This window comes from Manihot esculenta, chromosome 7 (genome assembly GCF_001659605.2).
Source record: "Manihot esculenta cultivar AM560-2 chromosome 7, M.esculenta_v8, whole genome shotgun sequence".
NCBI classification, from domain to species: domain Eukaryota; kingdom Viridiplantae; phylum Streptophyta; class Magnoliopsida; order Malpighiales; family Euphorbiaceae; genus Manihot; species Manihot esculenta.
The window spans coordinates 29944517-29957488 of record NC_035167.2 but is presented as its reverse complement, the minus strand read 5'-3'; the positions used below and the strand labels follow the sequence as shown (position 1 = coordinate 29957488).

Here is a 12972-nt window from a genome sequence, read left to right as displayed (position 1 = left end):
TCGTGAATGGTGATTTATGACTTTACTATCTTGATTGGTTTTGAGTTTTACATCTTTCTTAAAGTGCGACATCATATATTAGGAAACATTTATTACTACTACAAGATATACTATCAACCGCCAAAATATTAACACTGGAATATTAATAATGAGAAACCTCACTAGTATATTTCATTAACCATGATAGATTGAAGGTGCAATTTGAGCATGCTCTCTTTTGCCTGTTGGGGTACGCATCAAAAAATGGATACAGAAGAGAAAATCTGTGTGTGTGTGTGTGTGAGAGAGAGAGAGAGAGAGAGAGAGAGGGAGAGAGGAAATATCTGAAAAAGATTTGTGTTGTTATTCTTCAATGCACAAAGTCTAATACATATACACTTGATATTGTGCTCTTCAAATGAATAAGCAAATGTTAATTGCCTCTCTGATCTCTAACTAATTTCTAGCCAAGACAATTGTGTATTACGTAGGGAAAACTGAATATACAATTTATAAACAAAATGATCTCATTCAGTAGGCCTTCATTTTGGTTTTATTTACAATTAAAATCTTTGCAGAAAATAAAAGATGAGATGACAAACTTGTGAAAATTGCCTACTGTTAACTGTGCAAAAATTATTCCTCCTAGTCTTTTACTGACATTCAGCTACCGCAAACGAAAAACTGCCTCTGAAGTTTCTAGCTCGTGTACCTTATGAGGAAAATGAGGTTGAGGATGACAATCCTATGCGCCTTTCTGCAAATGATAAGTTTGTTACTATAGGTCCTGTGTTTTATCAAAATTAGCTACTTAGTTCCAGTAAAAATCAAATCCTTTAGATCTTTTGTCAAGGCTAAATAATATGATAGTTAAAATACTCTTTTTTCTTGTGCGTGCCTAAAGGAAGTGCAAGAATTCCTCACCTCCGGTTGTGATGAGCTTCTCAACACGAGAAACTATATGTTTGCCAAAAGTGAAGGTCTTGAGGGTGTTTAAGTGAACTTTGATACGAGAAAGAATCAACTCAAGACTCCGCTCATCACAAGTCTCAAGAACCTTTTGCACAACATAATTTCCAAATGGATCTTTCATCATGGCCTGCAATTTTCCATTCCATACATCCAGAAATAAGATAGCAAATTTATGCTAGATATTATCAAACGCTTTCCAATAATAGAACTTGCTACATAAGTTTGATAAACAATAAAATGCAAACAACCAAGGAAAAGAACATAGTCCATAGTCCATCTTTTTCTCTCTTTTTTTTCCCAAATTTTGGGGAGGGGGGAATTGATCAAAACACTAGCAATGCATGATTACTTAACCATTCCTCATACACATAAATAATTAAAAAAGTCATTCCCTATAAATGTAATTTCCCTCGCAATTTCATCAAAAATTATTTTACCACATCAATTTTATCATTATTATATTTATTCCTTCAACTTTTAAATTGAAATAACTTAATCCATGTGATTAGACATAATATTTATTCCTTCAACTTGAAATAATTTAATCCATGTGATTAGATATAATATTTACTCAATGGCACGTCATGGGAGTTAAATTGTTCCACAATTGATAGTTGAGCACTTGCTCCTACATTGTGGGAATTAAATAATTCAAAACTATGCATTGAACCAATTTTTTTTTTTTTTTTTATAAAAAAAAAAGTTATTTGCATGAAGCGAAGGGTAGTAAAAACCTGCAAGGGCTTATTTTCATCAGTGGAACCAAGGATCTCGGTCACCAATATTTGACGCTCGTCAGGACCACAAAAGCTTAGGCACGTCTCCACAACATTAGAAGCAAATTTCTGGCAACTCATATTTACAATTTGTCCCGCAAGCTTCCTAATAATAACAGATCGTTCATGCGGTTTCCCATGTTCAAGTACATGCTAAGCAGCAAAAGCATAAACATTAGAATACAATGATGCACCAATAAAAACTATATAAAAAAATAACATACAAAATATAACTCTCAATTCTTTTTCTTTTTTGAAATGGATAACTCTCAATTCTTAAAAGTACCAAAATAATTTGATACAATATGCATAATGAGATTAAACATGAAACCTAGCAAGATTCATTAAAATGGTAAATAAAAAACTCTGATGCTTTTGCATACCAATCTGATTTTCAGTTAGACCGTGAGGCTATCTTTGTTTCATGGAGAATATTTTCCAAAGAAAAATATTCCATAATTTTTGATGTTTAGACACTTATAAAAATTGATCAACACAAAACATTTTCTTGATCAAATAGAAAATTAAAAGTTATGTTTAAGACAACAAATGGCATCTTCTCTTTAACCGAGAAGTTATTTTCTCACTTTAAAAATTTTATTAATAATACTAAATTTGTATATGTAATTTATTAAGTTGCAATCAAACAATAAAAAATGAGTTATTTTCTTAGCAAATATATATTTTTCAATGGAAAATATTTATCACATGTATTTTTTGTTTTTAAAAAAAACAAATGGAGTTTTAGTATTCTATAGTGCACATATAAATTCGAATAATGTGTAGAAGAAAATCTAAGAGGAGCCTTAAATACCTGAATAACATAATTCCCATATTGATCTTGTGCCAGAATGCAAACAGATTGCATGATTTCCTCCATAATAATTTTTTGTGTGTTCGTGTTCTCACAGTGTTCCAGGACCCTCTGTTGGCATCAAAAGGTGGCATCTAAAGAAATTATTGACAAGTCAAGAATGTCATACATCACTGCCAAGTACGTATACATAAGTTATATATTTCAACCTGAATGACACGACAGCCATAAGGATGAGTGGAAAGTGCCACAACTTGGCCGTAGAAAGCTGAGATTATAAACTGAATTTGATCTTCAGGTACACACTCTATGCACTTCTGAATAACATGGTTACCATTCTGATCACGAACACATTTCATGACTGAACCATCAAGCTCTTCCACCATCTGAGTCTGCTTATCCACATCAATTACCTCCAACGCCTGTGATCACTTCTACAGTGGTCAGTACTTTCCACAGCCAAAATAAATAGATGCAATAGTGATCATCCCATAAGATCGTAGCAAATTTCACAACATTATCAGACAGTTACTTTTTATTAGGGATGTTCATGGGTCGGGGTTTTCTGGGTGTCCTATCTGATCAACCTCTTAGAACAGGTTTGAGTAGTATATTATCAAATATAGGATGTGTTCGGATTTTAAAAATAACACTTGTGTTGGGTTCATGTAGAATTCAGTTTTTATATATTGGGTATCCGTTATCCAAATCCATTTCATATAAATAAATAATTGAAAATATTTTATATACTTTATATTATATTTATACTTTTTTAACACGAAATAAATAGAAGTAAATTATTAAGCTAAATTTATGATATTAAACTGGTTCAGGTATTTTTCAAGGAATAATAATCAGGCTTTGGACTGGCTATGGAATTGAATAAATTAAACGAGTTCGTGTTCAGGTTCAGTAATATTTTTTTATTTTTCATCTTATAAGTATTTGCCTATGTTAAATTTGGGTCAGGCCTAATTCACGAGTGCCTATAGCCCATATAAGGGGCACATTACCCCTTTCCACAATCGATGTGGGATTCAACACACCCCTCACTCCCAGAATTTTTACTGGTGCGTGGCACATTTATGGGGCGCCCAATATCGGATGGGGAGGCTCTGATACCATGTTAAATTTGGGTCAGGCCTAACTCACCCCAAAAGCTAGCTCAAGAGGGAGGAGTGCCTATAGCCCATATAAGGGGCACATTACCCCTTTCCACAACCGATGTGGGATTCAACAGCCTAGAACACAAAAATAAGCTTATATGCTTATGCCAGTTTATGATTTTATAGTTAATCATTGATACAAGAGTTTGGAAAAAGCACCTTCTGAATCACTCTGCACCCATACATCTGAAGGCTGAGTGGTAAAACATGACCAGTAAGCTGACAGGCCAACTCTTTTCTTTGGCTTTCTGTACCATGCTCGAGTAACTGCACATGAAACACAAGTAATAAATAATTTGACATCTAATGAGTGTTTGAGTATTTGAAACAAATGAGTATAATACTTTTTGTATGACGTAATTTCCAAAAACATCAGTCATCAAGGTGTGAGCATGACGGATAATTTCAGGGAATATCTTGCTCTTTTCTTCAACTGTAGCAGTTTCTAGTTTCTGCTGAATAAAACGACTCCCATACTGATCGGTACTGCATCATGCAAGGATGTTAAGCTGAATACTGCAATTGCTTCATGAATGAAACAAAACCAAAGCAAGCATTTGATGATACCTGAATTCAACAACATGATCAACAATGTCTGAGAGTTCGAAAGACCTGGATTTATTGTTCTTGAACTCATCTAATAAGGATGAAACATATTTTCTTTCCATGTTGTTGCCAACATGAGAGTGCCACGACCCAATAGATCCTCCCATTGAGTTTCTCACCATAGAAGTAAAGTGTGCAACTTGCTCATCCTGAAAATTTCCACATCCAACTGCAGGAAGCACATAGTTTACCGCTGCATTCCCCAGATATGGCATGCCAACACCATATGATGAATTCCTATGGTACCCCTGATTCAAACTGCCAGACTTAACTATTGCAGGCTGATATTGTTGGTTTTGTTGAGCTAGCAATGCTTCAAGGTGTGCTTTCTGGATCACATCCAAGTCTCCATTTGAAGTTGCAGAACAGTGTCTAACCTGAGGACCATTTGTAATTGTTGCAAAATCAGGAGTTCTTTGAAAATTTTGAATATAACACGAGTCTATAACTGGAGCATGAAGTTGAGGCCCTGCTTGATTTCCTGCTCTATTCAAACTATGCCCAATTCCATAACCACCTAAAGCTGAACATGGAACAAGAAGAAAATTTATTGACATATACAAGTTTCAGCAAAGCTTCAAAAAGAAAAAAACAAAGCTAACCTCCATCAAGATGGTTTAGGGATGTTGTTTCTCGCTTGTAATTGATGGGGTAGGCATCAGGTACATGGCTGACAAAATCCATGCTATGAACGTTCGCATTTTGATGATGACCGTTTGATCTTTCCGAACCTCCAATGCCTGAGGAGTTCATGTTCGAATGAAGATTTGCAAAAGAACAAGTTCTTTTGGGAATCATAACCTCCCTATGAGAATAAAAATCAGCAACATTATGGTTTGGCAGGACCCTGTTTTTTCTTGCTACGTCGACATAGTTGGTACAAAATAAGAGATTTGCTGCATTGGATTTTTCTATGAATTTTTGCTGCAGAAGGTTATGACCACTGGATGTGTTGAAAATAAAATCCTGCTGCTCTGCATGCCTACTTTTTGATAGGTTTAAGCCAGAAAACGTTGCCGCAGTCTCACCAAGGTCAGTCGTGCCAGAAGAATGACCATTCGGGGCAGTAGAGCCAACAACATTTTTTTTCTCAAAAGGGCCAACTCTGTTCCCCACAGGAGGAAGACCAGAATTAAGAGGCCTGACAACTAACTGCGGTTCAGGTGTTGTACTCCTTGACAGTGATGAACCAATTGCAGATGAGAAAGAAACAGTTGTTCCATGGCTTTGAACTCCTACCAAGCTACGAGAAGCAGATCCTGAACGCAAGCCCTCCAAGGACTCCAATCGACCACAAGACTCAGGTCGATGGGGATCACATATCCCTGTGGTGCGCAGCAGATCACCAAAGGCATTATCACTGGCTGGGCGTGATAGGTGGCCTGATAAAGAAGCAGGCCTATCAAGTCCCTCCTGCAAACCATACTAATGTTAATTGTTAATCATCATAGAAAAGTAAGAACAAAAATACGCAATACTTTGATAATATTCATGTCAAATCACATTTTCACAGTACAAGTGATCAACAGCCAAGTGGTCGTAAGTAGATTACCATACACTTCTAAGCTAATCGTTTTCCACGTTTTCAAAAAGATGCACAGAAAACAATTTCCATTACTTTTACCCAGTATTTGGAAATTAGAACTATAAATTACTTCATTTTTACTTAAACATGTAACTGAATTTTAGTTCTTATTTTGCAATAAATAAGGATGAAATTTATGGAGTAGCCAAAAATAACAATGCAAAATAAATCATAAATAAGTTGATTTAAAAAGAGAAAGAAAGAAACTTTTTAAAAAGATTTTACCTTCTAAAAATAATAATTGAAATTCAAGAAAATTCTAATGAAATGAGTGCATAATAATTTTTCATATAAAATATGCTTATCGTAACTATATCTTGTATCCTTGAAAGACTTTATATTCATTATCCTTAAACAATTTTATATTTATTGAAAAAGAAGGAAGTAAGATATCTCCAAACATAAAACCAAACATTGACTAGATGTGTGAGGTGTGAGCTGCAAAATGTAAATGACCTCAAGTTTAATAAAATTAGTTACTCTCATCTAATCAAGTTTTTGTTCTCTTTTTCTAACTTTTACATTTTAATTTAGGCCGATTGATCCAAAAAACCCAACGTTTACTCGTATTTATATTTTAATCCAAATCTTTTAATTTTAGTATAATTGGCTCAACCTTTGCATTTTTTGCAATTTTAGCCAATCTACATATTCCTAAATTTAATAGTCTATGTGGCAATTTGATAGTTTAACTGACATGCAACGTGTATTATTATTATATATTTAAATTTTAGATAATAAAATATTACATTTGGCATTCTATCTGAATTTTTATATTCCCTCCATCCCATAATTTTTGTTCACTTTACTTTTTCACATATGTTGAGAAATACAATCTCTTTTATTAACTTTCCAAATATATCTATTTTAAATATATTAAATTTTATTAAATATTAAGAGATATTTTGAGAGGTTTCTTGAAAATAAAATAAAATAAAATAGGGTTATAATAGTCAATTTATATGTTACCATAGACTAAAAAAAGAAAGTGGATAATAATTTTGGGACAATTAAAAAAAAAGTAGACAAAAATTATGGGATAGAGGGAGTATTTTTATATTTTAAAAATTGAGTAAAATTACACCCAAATGCAAATGTTAAGCCAATTAATCCAAAATTTAAATGTTTGGATTAAAATGCAAAATAATATATATCTTGGGCCTTTTTCAGATTTGATAATTAGTTTATATAAAAAATAATAATAATAATACACATGTGAGCTAAACTATCAAAATTTAGAAATTTGTAAATGAATTAAAATTGTACCAATAGGCAAAAGTTGAGCCAATTAAATTAAAATTAAAAGACTTAAATTAAAATGTAAATTCGCGCAAACATTGGACCTTTTTGGATCAATTAGTCTTTAATATAAAAAGGATTTCCTTTTTAAAAGCTTTTTTTATTACTATTATTATTAGTTAGTAATTACAAATAGGTGTATTGGATAAAAAAAATACAAACGTTTACTGTAATTTACATTTATATCCAATACTTTAAATTTTGGATAGTTCTTTTCAATTTGCCACAATTATAGCTAAGAGGACTACATTGAATTTGTATAAATTAATGGTAAATTGCAATATAATCCCTAAAGTTTTATATTATTAATAAAACATATAATCCTTTAATTTAAATTTTATATTAAAATTAAATATATTTTATATTTATTATATGTACTATTAAATATATTATATTGAATAAATTTTTATTATATTAAACATCACATATAAATAATATATATTAAAATATTTCTGAATATTTATACTCAATATTATCCATTATGTGTACATTTTTTATATTTAGAAAACTTTTTCCTAATAATATTCTAAATAAAATGAAATATTATATATTTTAAATTGTAAAGTTCTATTTTTTTCATATTTTAAATTTTTTATTAATATTTACGATATTATATAAAGTGAAAATAGGGAGTAAATAATGTAATTAATAAAAAATGATATTGTTGCAATAAAAATATGTATATAAGAATTATTTTATTATTCAAATAGAACTTTAGGGATTATATTGTAATTTACCATTAATTTATACAAATTCAATTTAGTACTCTTGACTATAATTGTAGCAAATTGAAAGGATTTAGCTTTATCATCCGAGATTTAAACATAAACGTTTGAATATTTTTTGTCCAATACCCCTTACAAATATTGCTACATGTCATTTTGTTAGTGCATAAAAACAACACTAATTGTTAAGATCTGCTAGTTAATTCTTGGAAAAAAAAATATTCTAGTCCTATGGTATCAATATATACAAATTGTGCCAACCTGCGGCAAGGCACAGGTAATCGTGCTTGTTTATATCTACTAATGTGGCAAGGAATCACCTCCTCAAAATGCACAATCCAATCTATCCTCCAACAAAAGATGACCAAATACATATTGAGGTTTTCTAGTAATCGCCCAAAGTAACAAAATTATCAAGGTCCAACACATGAAAAGATGATACAATCATACAAATCTAGTTAACACCAAATACGTTAGAAAAGAATCCTCATGCTATGCAGTCTAAGAACATCTAAGCAAAGTACCATCAAAGACTATTACATATGTTAGCAATTAAAGAACACATGAAATGCAAGAAATGTTACCTGAAGAATGTCAGCAAAACTCTTCCTCCTCCCACCAAGCCCAACATCTTGCAAACCAGTTGAACCACATGAGCCCCTATCAAGCCACTCAGCCGAGTTCTGCACAGAGAAATTATTTCTATTGGCATTCCTTACTTCCATCAAATCATTCTCCAACTTCTGTACAGAAAGTCCAGGCTGCGTCAAAAAAGGTGATGAACCATTGCCCTCATCTACCAACTTCTTCCTCGACTCCCCAATGCCTCCTTGCAAAGACCCACCAGCTTGAAACCTTTGGACAACACGCCAATCCTCTTTTGATAACAATGGTGGGGGTAGTCTCGGATTTATATTGTGAGAATAATAATACGAAACATATGCTGGATGTGAGCGAATCTCATCATCAGTCAAACTGCTGCTATTATTAATGCTACTAATGTTACTATAATTGGGGTTCCTAAGAAGACTGCCCACAGCACTTAATGATCCCTCAACAGTTGGTGGTGCACTGCCACTCCTAAATATATTGAGACCCTTTTCTCCATTAATTAAATGTTGATTGCGGTGCGCTTGTAGTATCAGTTCTAGCTCACTATGCAAACTATCTTCTAAATTACCATTGGGCCCTTGCAGATGATCATCTAGGCTCAGTGGCATATCTATGTTGCTCCCAGGGACCATCTCTGAAACTGCAATTTGCTCCAGGCAACAAGAAAAATAATACAATAAATACCAGATTAAAGAAAGAAAGAAAAAAAAAAAGCTTTGATAGAGATTTTCAGTTTGCTTTCATTATGAACTTTTGAAAGAATGAAGTAAATAAATCTTCCATTTATATACTGTTAGTTCCCACAAAAGTGAGAAAATCTAAACTTGGAGAATTATTGAAATTGAAGAAAGTTGAGTGTTTGCATAAAATTCTAGACTCCAAGCTTATAAATTAACATAAAATGATAAACTGCAACATTGTTATCTACATAGTGACGTGCGTATGTAAATCCAGAGGTAATGAAAGCTACCCCTCCCCTTCCCAGCAAGAAAATGACCAACATTTTAAAAATTAAAATAAAAAATTTATCTTGGGTTGTAGAAAATTATATAACAAATAAAATAAACACAATTAATTCAATTAGGGCACAACTGAGATTTCATAATTCTCGTGTTTTACATACTTCCTCTTATTTTCTTGCGTTTTCTTTGCAGCCAAAGAGCTTCAAACAAATTATCAAAATCAAACCAATAAACCACGAAATTGCGTCGACGAGGATGCAATACCTTTTATACCAATCTCCACATAAACTTGTCCAAAATATAAAATAATCAATCTGAAACAAAAACTGAAATCCACAAAAAAGATTTACAAGAAAAATCAGTAAATGTATAATACATATCAAAATTACAGATTAAAAAGAAAGGCACAAAAAAATCTCTGAGAATTGAGGGACACTTACAGAAAGGTTGATGAAACAGCACCGCGTCAAACAATGAGAGGAGCTGCTTCAAACTAAAAATCAATGCACGTAAAATTTATAATAATTTGGTTCTATAATGAAATCTTGAACAGCAATGTAGAATGCAAAAAAGAAAAAAAAGAAAAAAAGAGGGAGAGAAAAGTTATTTCGTAGATATAGGGAGAATTCAGAACAAATTTCCAAGAATCGAATAATAGATTGAGAGATGGAGAGAGAGAATTTACAGAACGAACATGGACAACGGAGATTTTTTCGAAACGTTCACAGCTAGCTTTCTTTAAAATTATATTTATTTTATTTTTGGATAGAAAGTGTTTGTTTTATATACTTATCACGGCTGTGTACGATTTTTTTTAATCCCGAATTGAATCGAAAAGTGCACTGAAAGTCAAAAAAGAAAACTGATCCGGATGAGATGAATGGAATCATATCAAATTAAATTTATTTAATTATTTAATAAATTGTATTAAAAAATTAATATTATATATTTTTTAAATAATTTTAGTGATATTATAATTATATTATATAATTTTTTAATATATTTTATATTTTATATATTTTTAATATAATATAATTTATATTATTAAAATTATAAAATTTTATTTAATGAATTTTAATTTTATAAATTATTAAATGATATATAATAAAAAATTATAAATAAGTAAAAATAGAAATAAAATAATTATTTAAGAGTTATTTCAAATTTAATAAAAATTTAATTTTTTTGTGTATATATATTTTATTTAATTATTTTTATATTTAATACTATTTAACTATTTTTATAAATTAAATTATATATATAATTTAAATATAACTCTTTTTATATAATCTAATTAGTTATTAAAAATTTTTAATAATATGATTTAAATAATTTAATTAGTTAATCATAATGTATTATATATATATATATATATATATATATATATATATAAACTATAAATATAATAATTATTTTATAATTTTTAATTATATTATATGAGTGAATCACATATTAATATTATAATATATTTTTAAATATTAATTATACATATATATTTTTTTAAAAATATATAATCAATGACTATATATAAAATAAACATAATAATATTATAATTTTATTTATAAAGTTAAAATTTCCACTAAAATTAAAATTTTAAAAAATCAAAATAAAAACTGCAATTGAACCGAATGAATATTGAATAACTTTAAAATTTTAAAGTTATTTTGAATATTTAAAAATTTTCCATTCTCAAATTTGATGTAATTTTTAATTTTATTTGCTTCAAAATTTAAATATTTAAATTTTTTTTATTTTTATACATTAAAATATATTGGTCCCTAAAAATAAAATTTACAACTTTTCTTAAATTTTTTACCATTTTCAATTTATTTTTAATATAAAATTAAACTAATCATATAACAATTAACTCTTTCATTTTGTGATACATTAAAAAATATATTCTTATTCAAAATAATTTGAAATTTTCTTATTGCAATTTTTTAGATATAAAATTCAACTACATCCTTCACATTTTATATATTAAAATACATTCATTTCTGCAATTTTATATATTAAAATACATTCATTTCTGCAAATAAAATTTACAATATTTTCAAATTTTTTACCATTTTTAATTTCTCTTACCTTTCACACCATAGCAATTATTAAAAAATTAACGCTTTTACTCATTTAAACTTTTTATATAACTAAACTATTTTTGCTATTACCACACGTCATGAAAATATACAAATTAAAAATAAAGTTTTTAAATTTTCTAATACACCTTTAATCCTTTCAAACTTTTCTAAAATAATTTTAAAACCTTTCTTAATTTTTTTTTACATCACAAAATATTTTATAACTATTTCAAATAGTGATTTTTTTACTTACAACTATCCTTTAGAAAATAAAATGAGAGAGAAAAGAAGAGGAGTTGTTTTTTCAAATATAAAAATTTTCTTTAAGCACGTTGTTAAATATATAATAAAGATATTATGAAAAGAAAATATATTTTATTATGTTTGATTACTCATTTATTCTAAATTAATAGATGAAGTGGCATTTTAATTGAGAAATTAATAGATGAAGTGGCATTTTAATTGAGACAGAATGAAAATAGAAGTATTTAAGTATTCGATTTTAAAAATAAAAAATTAATCTATTAATTATATTATAATTTAAAAATATAATTTATCCATAATTCTATTATAGTTTAGAAATATAATTTAGCTCATTGTATATAATTTTTATTTAACGGTAAGAATTTAACTTTCAAAGGATTAAAATTTCTATTTTAAAGTAACCAATTGAATTGAAATTTTGCAAGTAAGGAGCGATAGCGTAGAAATCAAACTGAGTGAGTGTTTTAGGTTATACAATTGAATAAGCTCAAGATCATGCGTTAGTCACAAACGGTTTGTGAGCTCTGGAGCTCTCTAAGACTCTTTCACTCTTCCTTCCTCTTCTTTGATTCATTCCCAAATGTGCTCAATCATTATACCTGCAGCTTTGCGGCACTTTCTTCCTCTATTTTTGATTTGGTCACCACTCTTTCGCTGATCGCTCAGTCGTCTCTTTGTCCTGCTAACTCTGCGACTCATCCTCCTTTGGAGATTCGTCCATTTCTTCTATGGATCTGCCATTTGCTCATCGTAGCCCTTTTCTCCATTTACGCAATTAATGCTTTCAATCCCATAAAAACTAAAGGTATTAGCCCTCGGCATCTTCTTTTCGTGAAGAATGGAAGGATTTTTCACGGGCATTGGGTGGACTCTTGCTCCTGTAATTGCTATAATGGAGGATGATTGTTGCGCAAGAATGGCAGCAGAAATAGCACACAAGCTATCGTCAAAAGATAAGTTCTTAATTTTTTTTAAAAAAAATTTAATTTTATTATTGTTTTCTCTGCTGTGAATGAAAGAAGAGGCATGGCAAGATGAAATCATAAGATGAGCATAATTTAACATTACATTAACTTGAAGTTCATCATTAATAATCTCTTTTAGTAGAATGTATTTGAATGGAAAATTATTAGA

General features: G+C 29.7%; 1 protein-coding gene and 1 long non-coding RNA gene across 5 annotated transcripts; one reads left to right on the top strand and one right to left on the bottom strand.

Annotated features, from left to right (window-relative positions):
• Positions 1 to 320: 320 nt before the first annotated feature.
• On the bottom strand, positions 321 to 10244 carry LOC110619523 (pumilio homolog 4). Of its 4 annotated transcripts, none has more exons than XM_021763031.2 (12): positions 9937 to 10244; positions 9658 to 9822; positions 8507 to 9174; positions 4916 to 5726; positions 4275 to 4836; positions 4052 to 4193; positions 3867 to 3974; positions 2751 to 2963; positions 2542 to 2652; positions 1686 to 1880; positions 904 to 1078; positions 321 to 766 (listed from the first exon to the last, which is right to left on the bottom strand). In XM_021763031.2, exons 3-12 carry the CDS (start codon positions 9164 to 9166, stop codon positions 693 to 695), a joined length of 3051 nt encoding a protein of 1016 aa, XP_021618723.1. In that variant the 5' UTR covers positions 9167 to 9174; positions 9658 to 9822; positions 9937 to 10244; the 3' UTR covers positions 321 to 692. The 4 variants fall into 4 exon arrangements, with proteins under 4 accessions (XP_021618723.1, XP_021618722.1, XP_021618724.1 ...); XM_021763030.2 differs by having other exon boundaries at positions 9761 to 9822; XM_021763032.2 differs by having other exon boundaries at positions 321 to 736; positions 9761 to 9822.
• On the top strand, positions 2638 to 3461 carry LOC122724041. Its single transcript, XR_006351221.1, has 3 exons — positions 2638 to 2721; positions 2840 to 2983; positions 3375 to 3461. It is a non-coding gene; the product is annotated as an uncharacterized LOC122724041 (long non-coding RNA).
• Positions 10245 to 12972: the final 2728 nt, after the last annotated feature.